Consider the following 13,499-nt stretch of genomic DNA (forward strand, 5'->3'; position numbering starts at 1 on the left):
TACTGAAAGACTGAGACCTAATTTCAGGACTGTAGGATTCTTCCCCTCTCCCTACCTTATCTCGTAGTCACATTACTAAAGGCCTGTTTACAGCAGCTCCTTTTACCCAGTACATCATGTTGAGCTATCAGGAGAAAATTACAAGTCATACCAAAAGGCAAAACCCATAATTTGAAAAGACAAAGCAAGCATCAGAACCACACATGGCAGGGAAGTTGGAATTATCAGACCAGGAATTTAAAACAACTATGATTAATATGCTGAGGGCTCTATTGGATAAAACAGACAGCATCCATGAATAGATGGGCAATGTAAAGGAGAGAGATGGAAATTGTAAGAAAGAACCAGAAAGAGATGCTAGATCAAAGGATACTGTAACTGGAATGGAAATGCCTTTGGGGGGCTTATAGTAGACTGGACTCAGCTGAGGGAAGAATCTCTGAGGCAGAGGACATAACAATAGAATCCTTGAAAACCAAATGGCAAAGACAACAAAAACCTAAAAAAACAACGTAAAAAAATAGAACAAAATATCGTGGGACCGTGGGACAACTACAAAGGGTGTCACATACACATAATGAAGATACTGGAAGGAGAAAAAAAGAGAGAAAGGAACAGAAGAAATATGTGACATAATAATAATTGAGAATTTCCTAAATTAATGTCTGATGCTAAACCACAGGTTCAGGAAGCTCAGAGAACACCAAGCAGGATAAATGCCCTAAAAAACGATACTTAGGCACATCATTTCCAAACTCAGAAAAAGCAAAGATAAAGAAAAAAATCCCCACAGAAGTCAGAGGGAAAAAACCTTACCTTTAGAGGAACAAAAATCAAGAATTGCATTTAACATCTCAGAAATCATGCAAGTAGGTACCCTGGGTAGCTCAGGCAGGTAAAAATTTGCCTTTGGCTCAGATCATGATCTCAACATCCTGGGATCAAGCCTCACATACAGCTTCCTACTTCTCCCTCTCCCTGCCACACCCTGCTTGTGCTCTTCCTCTCTGTCAAATAAAATCTTTTTTAAAAAATCAAGCAAGCAAGAGGAGAGCAGAGATATTTATAGTGCTGAAAGAAACTGAGGCACAGCAAGATCAAGGAACAACCAGTAAGTGGCAGGATTTAGTTCTGAACACTGACACATAATAAACACCTCATACATTCCAAATTAAGGGAGGCAGCTCAGTGGCAGTATGGACTCAAGCCAGAATGCAGGACTTCAATCCTAGCCACTTCTCATTAACAGTGTGATCTTGGGCAAGTTATAGAACATCTTCGTGCCTCTGTGCATCACTGTGCCTTCTTCATTTGTGAAATGGGAATAATAGTGAATACCTCATAGAGTTATTATAAGAATTCAGCAAGTTACTATTTCTAAAGCCTGGCATAGTATTATTTAAGAGTGTGCCAAATCGGGGCGCCTGGGTGACTCAGTGGATTAAGCCGCTGCCTTCGGCTCAGGTCATGATCTCAGGGTCCTGGGATCGAGTCCCGCATCGGGCTCTCTGCTCAGCAGGGGGTCTGCTTCTCTCTCTCTCTCTCTCTCTCTGCCTGCCTCTCCATCTACTTGTGATCTCTCTGTCAAATAAATAAATAAAAATCTTAAAAAAAAAAAAAAAGACTGTGCCAAATAAATACATTTGATCATTTAGAACTTGATGTTTACCGTGGCATCAATGCTATCTAATTCTTTTCTGTTCCTCATGTGCTGCCTACTTTAGTTTCCTAGTGCTAGGATCATGCTCTTCTGTCTCCTGCTTTTTTTAAGTGTTTTGGTTTTTTTTTTAAAGAATTTATTTATTTATCAGAGAGAGGGAGAGAGACAGAGAGTGTGCAGCAAGGGAAGCAGCTGGCAGAGGGAGAAGCAGGCTCCTCACTGCACAAGAAGCCCATTGCAGGACTCGATCCCAGAACCCTGGGATCATGACCTGAGCTGAAGGCAGACACTTACCCGACAGCCACACAGGCATCCCCTTCTATCTCTTCTTTTGTTACTTATCTTTTTCTCATTTTCCCTACTCTTTGTTATTTCCACTTCTGTCACCCACTCTCACATTAGGAAGATTTCCCTTCCAGCTCATCGCTGATGAACTCTACTTCCGCTACTTCCCACTCTCTTCTGGCTCTTACAGAGTACCAGGTTCTTAGACCAGCATCATGCCACGGCAACGTGGCAGAGAGGGTGTGCAATGGCAAGAAGACCTCACTGTGTACGGAAGGCTCCATCGATAGAGTAAGACTCATCTGAAATCTCATAGGAGACTCTAAGCATGTCACAATCTCTCTTTCTATGTAAAATGGGTCTCATAAGTGTGTCTAGATCAAATCAGGCAAGCGTGTTACAAACTTAACAGAATCTGGAGTTACTCCATCTTTTTTTTTTTTTTTTAAGATTTTATTTATTTGACAGAGAGAGATCACAAGTAGGCAGAAAGGCAGGCAGAGAGAGAGAAGGGGGGAAGCAGGCTCCTCGCTGAGCAGAGACCCCCGATATGGGACTTGATCCCAGGACCCTGAGATCAAGACCCGAGCCGAAGGCAGAGGCTTAACCCACTGAGCCACCCAGGCGCCCTGGAGTTACTCCATCCTATAATAACATGTACAAGAAGGAAACCACACTGACAAAAAAAAAACACAAAAGATGGTGAGGAACTGTAACAAAAGCATTAGAGGATAAAAGGACCAAGAGCAGTGAATTCCTTCCAGTTTCAACTATTCTGTAGGTGTGTCTAGTGTGGATTTTTCTATTCATCCTAACTTGGGATTCATTGGTTTCTTGAATCTGAGGGTTTGTATCTTTTCTCAACTCTGGAAAAATGTCAGCCGTTTTCTCTTTGAAATATTGTCATTCCCTCATTCTTCTGCATCTCCTTCTGACACTCATTTTCAATGTATTTTAGCCTCTTTTCCTCTATCATACATGTCTGTTAATTGCTCATTCATATTTTCCATCTCTTTATCTCTCTGTTATATTCTGGTAAATTCTCCCAATCGACTTGTGATTCATTTGTGATTAAGAATCATTTTCTTATTCCCCTTCTCTAAGCTAAAGATGAGCCAAACAAGTTCCTATCATTTCCTTTTGCAAATAGGTATTTTCTCTTTTATCCACAATAATTTTTGGAGGCTCCCAGTCATATAAGGCATCTTTGATTCAACTTGCCAGCTTTCACATACTCTAGGAATTGCTTCCTGACGTGCTTTAAAACAAGGCTAACCCAAAACTTAACAGAGAGGAAAGCCTCTGGAGAAGTGGCTTCTCTGTGAAGCCACTGATTTTGAGACTTTCCTACTTCTCTGAATTGTTTTATGGCCTCCAAGATTTTCTGTTATTTTGTTTTGAACTTGGCAATGAGTTTTTTTAAATATTTATTTATTGGGGTACCTGGGTGGCTCAGATGGTTAAGCATTTGCTTTCGGCTCAGGTCACGATCTTCAGGTCCTGGGATCAAGCCCCAGGTCAGGTTCCCAGCTCAGCGGGGAGTCTGCTTCTCCCTCTTCCTCTGCTTCTCCCCCTGCCTGTGTTCTCTCACTCTCTCTCTCTCTCAAATGAATAAATAAAATCTTAAAAAAATGCTTATTTATTTATTTATTTGAGAGAGAGGGAGACAGCACGCAAAAGAGAGCACTAGAGTGGGGAAAGGGACAGAGGGAGAGAATCTTCAAGTAGACTCCCTGCTGGGCCCAGAGCAGAGGACGTGGGACTCAATCTTAGAATCCCTAAGATCATGACCTCAGCTAAAACCAAGTCAGACACTTAACCGACTAACCCACCCAGGCACCTGTAGGCAATGAATTTAAATATCATTAAAAAAAATTTTTTTAGCATTTTTAAGTGCATAATAAAGTGGAAGTTCCTCCAGGTAGCCTGTCCATCCTATTTGCCAAAGTAGAAAGTACAATATTCTTACTCGTCTTTATACTTTCATGCCTTCAAGAGTAAGTGCCTGGCACATAGTTAACATTGAAAAACATCTCTAGTAAACATAGATTAGTGGAAAATTTCAACTCAGGATAAAATCATATACTTTTTCCCCAAGTTATCTACATAAATGGATGCAACCTGTTTATTTTTTTTTTCCTGCTTGGATTAGACACACATGTTTCACATTTATGTCATGATGATCTTATCTAAGGTGGCAAAAATAAAAGTAAAAATAGGAATTTTAGAAATTTAAAAAAATGAAAAGATAAGCAAATAATTTTCTCCATAACCAAGTAAGCAGTAGTGTTATTAATTGGCAAGTACTATGGTTATTCAATTTATTCCTATTTTGGAGTCAATATCAGACAATTTATAATTTAAATAATTCAAAATTATAGAATATTTCAGTACCTACCTTTAGCACTAGTTTGCTTTTTGCAATCACTTCCTCAAGTGTCTCATTTGTTTCCTCTTTCCACAAGCTAATGAAAGTATTAATTTCTGGGGATATTGAAGGATCAGGACTCCCATCACATTGAATGTAGTGTTTCCACTGTGAAATAAAAATGTCTAAAGGTTCACACTGATGAAAATTCAAAGATTAAATAACTTTTTTCAAAGTATCAGTTCTCATAATCTAGTTTTTCCAATTTAGGCAAAAAACATGACTTCAATTGCTTATTTGAAATATCTCTAAAATAACAAAATTCTTTTCATCAAAATGATTTAAAAGTTTCCATAATTCAAATAAATAGCAATTCTACTATTTGTCACATTTTAAAAACAGTATTTATGAGTTGATTTTGTTTTGCCTTCCTCTCTAATCATATAACTTCTATACTTATAAAAGCCAACTCGGGCTAGTTTCTACTTTTCAGACTGTTACTAGTTGTTAATAATGACTTGCATTTTAGTATGAGTTCTTCCATTTACTCTGTAGTACATGCAAATTCTGCATTTGTAATCATATTATCCTTAACAATTTTTTGCTTAAATTTATGCCACCATTATCTTTTGCCATATTATTAATTGTTCCTTTTTTTCTGGATAATAATTTTTGCTGTTTCCAAAGTTATGCTCTTTTGAGCAACACTAGATTCCTTTAAACTCAAAATTTTCTATTTAAATTTGGAATAATTTTCTCGTGTAGATTCCCCTAAATTAAACCAGAGTCAAAAGATCTAAAAATTTCAAGGATCTTACTATTGACAAATAGTTTTCTACAAAGCTATGTGAATTTACTTTGCCACATGCGATATGAGAGATTTGTCAGATTAGAGATGTATTACAGACAAACTCTTAAGTCTGGGGAACATTAAAAAGGATATCAGACTATAACTCCCTCTTGTGGTACAAAAGTATTAGTTCACACACATAAATAGGTCTTACCTGAGAAAGCAATCTTGTATCTCGTTTCAATTTTTCTGCTTCAGGAAAACACCCTTCTAATAAACAAAGTTCTTCAAGTTCTTCATGTCTCCTTTCTAGATCCTATTACATGGGGATAAATACATTGATCTGCTCTTAAATTTTAGCTTTATGTTTCATAAATAGCATCTAAACTTTACTGACAAAATATTTAGTTTCAAAATGAACACTAAAGTTAGTTTGAGTGTAACTGTCATTTCCAAAAGGTTTCATCTGAAACAGTGGTTTGTGAATGATCTGCAGACTCTGGTGGGTCCCTAAGACTCTGGGGATCTGTAAAGTCAAATCTGCCCTCGTAATAATACTAAAACAGTAACCGCCTTTTCTGTAGTGTATACATTTGCACTAATGGCACAAAATGGTATAAAATTGCTGGTACCTCAGCACAAATCAAGTCAAAAGCTGTACTAGGGGTCACATTCTTTGAGGGAGTGGGGTGGGAAACACTCACATAAGAATGATGTGATAAAGTGAAAATTATTAATTTTATTAAATTTGAACTCATCAGTATATGTCTTTTGATTATTCTATGTGATAAAATGGGAAGTATGCATAGAGCAATTCTGCTACATATCAAACAACAAGACTGTTTTGAGAAATAAATACTTGTGCAATTATTAGAGTATTTTGGCAGACACTCAAAAATGAATGAATTGAGCGTGTTAATTCCAGGAAACAACTATAAGTATTTGTTACCAGTGACAAAATTCAAGTTTTCAAATAAAAATAAAATAAATTTAAAAATAAAATATAAAATAAAAAAGTAAAATAAAATAAAATAAAAATTCAAAATTTAAAGGGGGGCTCAGTCAGGTGAGTGTCCGACTCTTGGTTTCGGCTCAGGTCATGATCTCGGGTCATGGGATCAGGTCCTACATCGTGGGGCTCTGTGCTCAGTGGGGAGTCTGCTTGAGATTCTCTTTCCCTCCCCCTCGGCCCTTCCTCCCTGCTCTCTCTCTCAAATAAATGAATCTTTAAGGAAAAGAATTCGAATTTTAAGAAAACTTGCACCTACCACTGTTTGACATTTTCTCCCTAAAAACCTTTCTGATTTGACTGGAGATGACACTAGTGCATGCAATTTTTTATAATGAATAATAAAAATGTGTCAATATTTGGAAGGAAATAATTCAGTAAATGAAATTCTTCTAAGCAATCAATCATGATATTGCAAAATCATACATGGTTATAAGATCTATTTAAAGGGTAGGATAAATCAGTGTTTTAGTGTAACAGAGCATGAAAAGTTCATTAATATGATTTCAGATTCCATACTGAGAAACTATGACACTGAGTTTTGGCATAGTATCAAAAAGAATATTCACAATTAACTGAAAAGCTTTAATATTCCTCCTTTTTCCAACTATGAATTTGTGTGAGGCCAGATGTTTCTTCAAAACAACACACTGAAACAGAATACTGAAGTCGGTATGAGAATCCAGCTGTCTTTTGTTAAGTCCAACATCGAAGAGATATTAAAAACATAAACAATGTCACTTATTTCCCTAATTTAAAAAATATATATAATGTGTGGTGATGGATGTTAGAGTATTGTAATAATCTTTTCACAATATATACAAATACTGGGTCACTATGTTGTATACCTAAACTAATATAATTTTATATATCAATTATAATTCAATAATAATATATATATAATTATAGGTGTTTTCTTTTTTAAAATGTTAATATATTTACTTACTTTTACTAATGTTTATTTCTAACAATAATCTGTTAATATAATGTGTCTTACAATTTCTCAGTTTAAATTTCTAATATGGTAAATATTGATAGACAAAACCCACATAAATCTCCTTTGGGGTCTTCAATTTTTAACTTATAAGGTTTCTCCTCAGAGAAATTATTGATCTGAAAAATTCTGGTGAAAAAGATAAGTAAAACTAAAACAGGAGAGGTAGAATTTGAGTTTGGGGGGTGGGGGAGGGGGTGTCTCTGTTTAATCATCTATAAAACAGACTGAGAAAAATAACTTAAGGCTTACAAGCAAGGGCTCTGAAGCAAGGCTATTTATGTCTAAGTCCTGGCTCCACTGTTTGCTTTCCTTATTCCTCAATTTCCTTATCTGTGAAATGTGGGTAATAATTTCACTAACTTTCTGGTAAAATTTAATGAGTTAAACGAGTTTATATAGGCCTAAAACCTATACCACTACCATTAGTGGTAGGTATGGGGGAGAGTGACTTTACATGGCCAAACACATCTGATAGCCACATAGTTCGTCTTCATTCATAACATTATTAGGGATGCCTGGGTGGTTCAGTTGCTTAACCATCTGCCCACGGCTCAGGTCATGATCCCAGGGTCTTGGGATTGAGCCCCGAATCCATCTCCTTGCTCAGCGGAGAACCTGCTTCTCCCTCTGTCTGCCACTCCCCCTGCTCATGCACTCTCTCTCTCTCTCTCTGACAAATAAATCAAATCTTTAAAAAAATAACATTACTAATGTTTATATACTTTTGCTTCAAGTTGATGCCATTTTTCTTTCTCAATCCGTTGTATTTCAAGCCTTTCCATTTCTTCTTTTTCATATTTCACACGGGCTTCCTCTAAAGAACCAAAAACAAAACAAAACAAAATCTTTTCTCAGTGATTAAAACAACCTTTTTTTTTTTTTTTTTAAAGATTTTACTTATTTGACACACAGAGAGAGATCACAAGTAGGCAGAGAGGCAGGTAGAGAAAGAGAGGAGGAAGCAGGCTCCCCATGGAGCAGAGAGCCCGACGCAGGGCTCAATCCCAGAACCCTGAGATCATGACCTGAGCTGAAGGCAGAGGCTTTAACCCACTGAGCCACCCAGGCGCCCCTAAATCAATCTATTTTAAAATATTTTCAACATGTAAGGGTGGTGGAATATTTTATAGAAGTCACAACCACATCATGTGGTAGAAATAAAATGAATGCTAGATTTTTTTTCAAAAAACAACATGACTCAAACTTCCTGGCCAAGAAAATACAACTATAATGATATTCCTCTTTCCCCCCAAAGTTTACAGATATCCAATAATAATTTTAATCAAGAAAAAGTGACAGATTGATCATGGGTAATTAAGGAGAGGTAAAACCTTCAGATTTCCATAAGTCTGTGACATCTACATCATCAGAAGAAACTACCCTAATCTTCTCTTCTACCGTAATCTTTATTAAAAAATATATGAGGGGTGCCTGGGTGGCTTGGTTGGTTGAGAGGCTGCCTTCAGCTCAGGTCATGATCCAGGGGTCCTGGAATCGAGACCCACATTGGGCTCTCTGCTCAGTGGAGAGCCTGTTTCTCCCTCTCCCTCTGCCTGCCTCTCTACCTACTTGTGTTCTGTCAAATAAATAAATAAAACCTTTAAAAATATATGAAATATATGTTGAAGAATATGAGTTTAATCCAATTTTTAAAAACATTCCCCAAGATTTAGATTCTGATAATGTACTCTTATCAAGAGCCACCTAAGAAGGATTTATTATGATTACACACAAAAAATCAACATGGAACCTGAGGACAGAATTTTAAAACCTGAATTTGAATCCACACATGTTCTCAATGCTAAAAGCTACAACCACTTGAAATATTCAGATTTTTAAAATCACTTTTTGGTATTTTTTAAATAACTGATATTTTTATGAACTTTTAACTGACTTTCTTTTTTACAAATGAAAATTTGTAAAATTGGGCAAACAAACATTATTAAACTATAAAAACTTGGGCTGCTCTGTACATTTCTTGTTAGTGTCTACTTCCCATATTTAATGAATGTATCAGAATTCTTACTGTACAATTAGCACCAATGCCTCTGATTTCATCAGTAAATACAAAGACTTCCAAGATTGGTTTGCCAGAGTTAGCAAATAAAAATAGAGCATGCTTACTTGAACTTGAATTTCAGATAACGGAATTGCCTTTTTTTTTTTTAAAGTATGTTCCATATCTCATGAGACAAATTATCCCAAATTATCCACTGTTTATCTGAAATTGATATTTAACTGGGCGTTTTGTATTTTATCTGGCAACTCCCCTTCAAGATATATCTGAAAGTGACTGGTATATACTAACAGAACTTTCTGGGTACCCTTTAAACAGCAGAAATTTATTACAAAACAGATGAGATTTGGGCGCCGGTGGCTCAGTTGGTTAAGTGACTGCCTTCAACTCAGGTCATGGTCCTGGAGTCCCAGGATCAAGTCCTGCATTGGGCTCCCAGCTCCATGGGGAGTCTGCTTCTCCCTCTGACCTTCTCCCCTCTCATGCTCTCTCTCTCTGTCTCAAATGAATAAATAAAATCTTTAAAAAAAAAAAAAAAGATGAGATTTGAAAAATTGAAGAATTTTGAAAATTCTTTTAAAAGATATTGACTGGAATGTAGAAATATCAACCTACTGTTATATTCCCTGCATATGAAAATAGTAACACTGTGTATTTTGTACCTTCCTCTTTTTGCCGTCTTTCCTCCTCCTCTTGTAGCTGCTTTAATCGTTCAGCTTTGGTGATTTTCCTCTTCTTCTTGCCAGACTTAAATGTCACAACATAAGAAAAGGCTATTAACATGTATCCAAATTACTTTTAAACACATATCCCTCATATAGTAATTATGAAAAACACTTTTGCTTCCATGAATCCAGCCTTTCATTCATTCAAGTAAGACTTTATTATGTACAAAGCCTTGACCCAATGCACTGAGGACAAAGTATGGAAGCAAGTAAGAAAAATAAGCATAAAATTTATTAAACGCAAGAGTGACAGTGCCAATTTAGTTACTATACAATTAATGCTATGCAATTAATATGCAATTTACATAATTTTCTCATTCCTAGTTTCCACATCTTTAAAATGGTGCTACATAAGACCTCATTTTGGGGTGCCTGGGTGGCTCAGTCGGTTGAATGTCTGACTCTTGATTTCAGCTCAGGTCATGATCCCAGGGCTGTGAGTTGAGCCCTGCATTGGGTTCTGTCCTCAGCTCAGGGTCTGCTTCAAATTCTCTCTCTCTCTTCCTCCCTTCACTCACACATATTCTCTGTTTCTCAAATAAATAAATAAAATCTTTTAAAAAAGACCTCATTTTATTTTTTAAGGATTAAAATAAAATATATATGTAAAATAGATGTAAATAGATATAATAATAATATAAATAGATATGAAATATATATAAAATAGTTATATTATTATTACATGTCTATAATGATTAAAAATACATCATAGAGCAGGTAGGATTTAAGTCTGTGCCCAAGAGATTTTAACATTCAGATATGAGGGGAAGTTATCTCAAGAGGGAAATGTAAGCAATAAGATATGAAGATGGGATGGCCCTGGAAAGGCCAACAAGTTCATGGGCCCTGGGGAGATTCCAAGAAAAGGTAATAGAAATGAAAATGGAAAAAAAGGCTTGAGCCTATGCTATAGAAGTTGGACATTATTCTAAAAAAGTGCAAGCTCCCTAAAAGTTTTTGAGAAGAGCTGCAGCTATTAACAATATAATTTTGAAAACTAACTTTGTATTAGGAAGAAAATGATTATGAAGAGGATACTATTTGGGTGACTATTAAGAGAAGTTACTAGAGACTCTGGGGTGGCTCAGTGGGTTAAAGCCTCTGCCTTTGGCTCAGATCATGATCCAAGGGTCCTGGGATCAAGCCCCGCATTGGGCTCTCTGCTCAGCAGGGAGCCTGCTTCCTCCTCTCTCTGCCTGCCTCTCTCCCTACTTTTGATCTGTCTGTCAAATAAATAAATAAAATCATAACAATGTAACAAACACAGGAGAATGGATACAATACATATTATATAAGTTAACTTAATTTGATGATTAAAATTTGAGGCAAGGAGAAGAATGAGTTAGGGAATAGTCAAAAAGAAAAACTGTAGTCCAGAACAAGTAAATTTGGATGAAAGACCGCTGAAAGGAGTTTAAATCTAATTAATGTGAAGTGCGAGAAGAGCATCCAGGCAATGATTGTGGGCACGGAACCTGGAGAACTGAGGTTTAGCAAAGAAATCAGAGCTATGGAATACAAATATGAGAACTATCTTGGTGATAACCACCTCCTCTCCATTTTCCCTATGGGAAAGTATAGAAAGAAAAGAACACTATCTCAATTTAGCAATCAGTAGAGTGGTTAATCCTTGGAATATACAGACTTCTGATGACCATCTTCTCTTTTTGGCTTACCTAGTGCAAAATGCTCCATTGGAATCTCTAATCCATTAGCCCTACCATTTCTTCATTGATCATTAAGCCACTCATTGCTCCACTTCTTTACCCAGGTTAGGTTTCATAGCTTATCACCATAATCACTAACTTATATATTTCCACTTCCGCATTTTCCTGTCCCTCTAAGAAGCTCAGCTGGCAAATTCCCAGTTCTAGTTCAACTCAGCTCTCCATTTATTCTGCACTAGCAATATGAGCAGCTGAACCCTGCCAGAGAAAAATACACATGAACTCAAATTTATGAGCACAAAGTTTAAATAGATTTTGTGTCATCCAGTATTCCTACCAGTGTTTCATGCTCCTCATTTTTCAAACCTCCAAAATCCTCTCCTCTTTCCTACTCTTAGCTGTTGACTTTATTTTTCATACCATTGGAAACTCTGAGAATAATGTCAGTTACACATCCAAATCTTTGAACCTATCTACATATCTTTGTCTGCCTTCCCTCCCTTTATGCTGTATGATCTGTATGTACTTTCTGCTATTTAAGGCTGAACCTGCTACCTTTATACTGGATCCTAACTTTTATCGCCTATTTAATAAGATCCGGCTCCTGTAATCAATACCTCTAGTAATTCATAAATATCGCCCTCCCTAGATTTCACATCCCTTTCCATCTTTTGCTCTAATTCTGTTACCCTTTATATCAGATCTCCTAAAAGACTTACCTACTGCTTCTACTTTCTCAATTTCTGCATGGCCCACTCTAATCGGGCTTTCATTTCATTTGTTACTCCATTAAAACTTATCCTGTCAAGGAATCTTAAGATGGTCAGACAGTCTTTCATTTTTTTTTTTAAAGATTTTATTTATTTTTTTGACAGAGAGAGAAAGAGAGAATGAGAGAATGAGAGGGAATACAAGCAGGGGGAGGGGCAAAGGGAGAAGCAGGCTTCCCTCTGAAAAGGGCCCCCAGGTGGGGCTCAATCCCAGTTCTCTGGTATCATGACCTGAACTGAAGACAGAAGCTTAACATCTGAGCCACCCAGGTGCCCCTGACTTCATTTCAAATGTGTTAACAGACATCCTCATGATGAGCTACCTTACATTTTACAATGAGCCAGGTATGAATTGATTCTATTTCCTCACATTGTTTTAAAAAGATGCAATTTTAATGTTCTGATCTTTACACCATTTATAATTTAGAGTAAACATTTAACGTTCCATAGAAATCAAGACGCAAATTTTAGGCAACCGAAGCTTGTCTGTGAATACAGATCTTCCTTGTAATGGGGTTACATCTCAGTCAACCGATTTTAAGTTGAAACTATGGTAAGGCAAAAATGCATTTAATACACTAGCCTGCCAAACATCATAGTTTAGCCTACCCTACCTTAAAAGTGCTTAGAATACTTACGTTGGCCTACAATTGGACAAAGTCATCTAACACAAAGCTTATTTTATAATAAAGTATTGACTATCTTAAGTCATGCACTGAATATTGTCTGAAAGTGAAAACAGAATGGTTGTATGGGTGCAGAAGGGTTCTAAGTGTTTTGGCGGCTTAAGCTTGTGATGAGAGGGCTGGCTGGGAGCTGTGGCTCACTGCTGCTACCCAGTATCATGAAAGAGTATTGTACCACATATTACCTGTGCAGGAAAAGACCAAAATTCCAAATTCAGGGGTGCCAGGGTGGCTCAGTGGGTTAAAGCCTCTGCTTTCAGCTCAGGTCATAGTCCCAGAGTCCTGGGATCGAGCCCCACATCGGGCTCTCTGCTCCGCAGGGAGCCTGCTTCCTCCTCTCTCTCTGCCTGCCTCTCTGCCTACCTGTGATCTCTGTTGTTAAATAAATAAAATCTTAAAAAAAAAAATCCAAATTCAAAGAATGGTTTCTACTGAATATGTATCATATCATTAACTTGAAAAATCACAAGTAGAACCATTGTAATTTGGGGACAGCATGTATAATATGCTTAAATTACAACAGGA

At 36.8% G+C, this 13,499-nt stretch overlaps 1 protein-coding gene across 7 annotated transcripts in view; it reads right to left on the minus strand.

Moving 5' to 3' along the window:
- The window catches only part of DNAI7 (dynein axonemal intermediate chain 7), a 65,006-nt gene that overhangs the window by 42,422 nt on the left and 9,085 nt on the right, over positions 1 to 13,499 (minus strand). For all 7 annotated transcript variants that reach the window (XM_013047812.2, XM_013047811.2, XM_013047813.2 and 4 more), the window contains 4 exons: positions 9,789 to 9,873; positions 7,832 to 7,923; positions 5,318 to 5,419; positions 4,344 to 4,481 (listed from right to left, as the gene is read on the minus strand). In XM_013047812.2, coding sequence (XP_012903266.2) covers positions 4,344 to 4,481; positions 5,318 to 5,419; positions 7,832 to 7,923; positions 9,789 to 9,873 — 417 coding nt within the window. The remainder of the gene's footprint in view (positions 1 to 4,343; positions 4,482 to 5,317; positions 5,420 to 7,831; positions 7,924 to 9,788; positions 9,874 to 13,499) is intronic.

The sequence above is a fragment of the Mustela putorius genome, unplaced genomic scaffold (genome assembly GCF_011764305.1).
Source record: "Mustela putorius furo isolate JIRA1106 unplaced genomic scaffold, ASM1176430v1.1 tig00537227_pilon_pilon_pilon, whole genome shotgun sequence".
Lineage (NCBI taxonomy): Eukaryota > Metazoa > Chordata > Mammalia > Carnivora > Mustelidae > Mustela > Mustela putorius.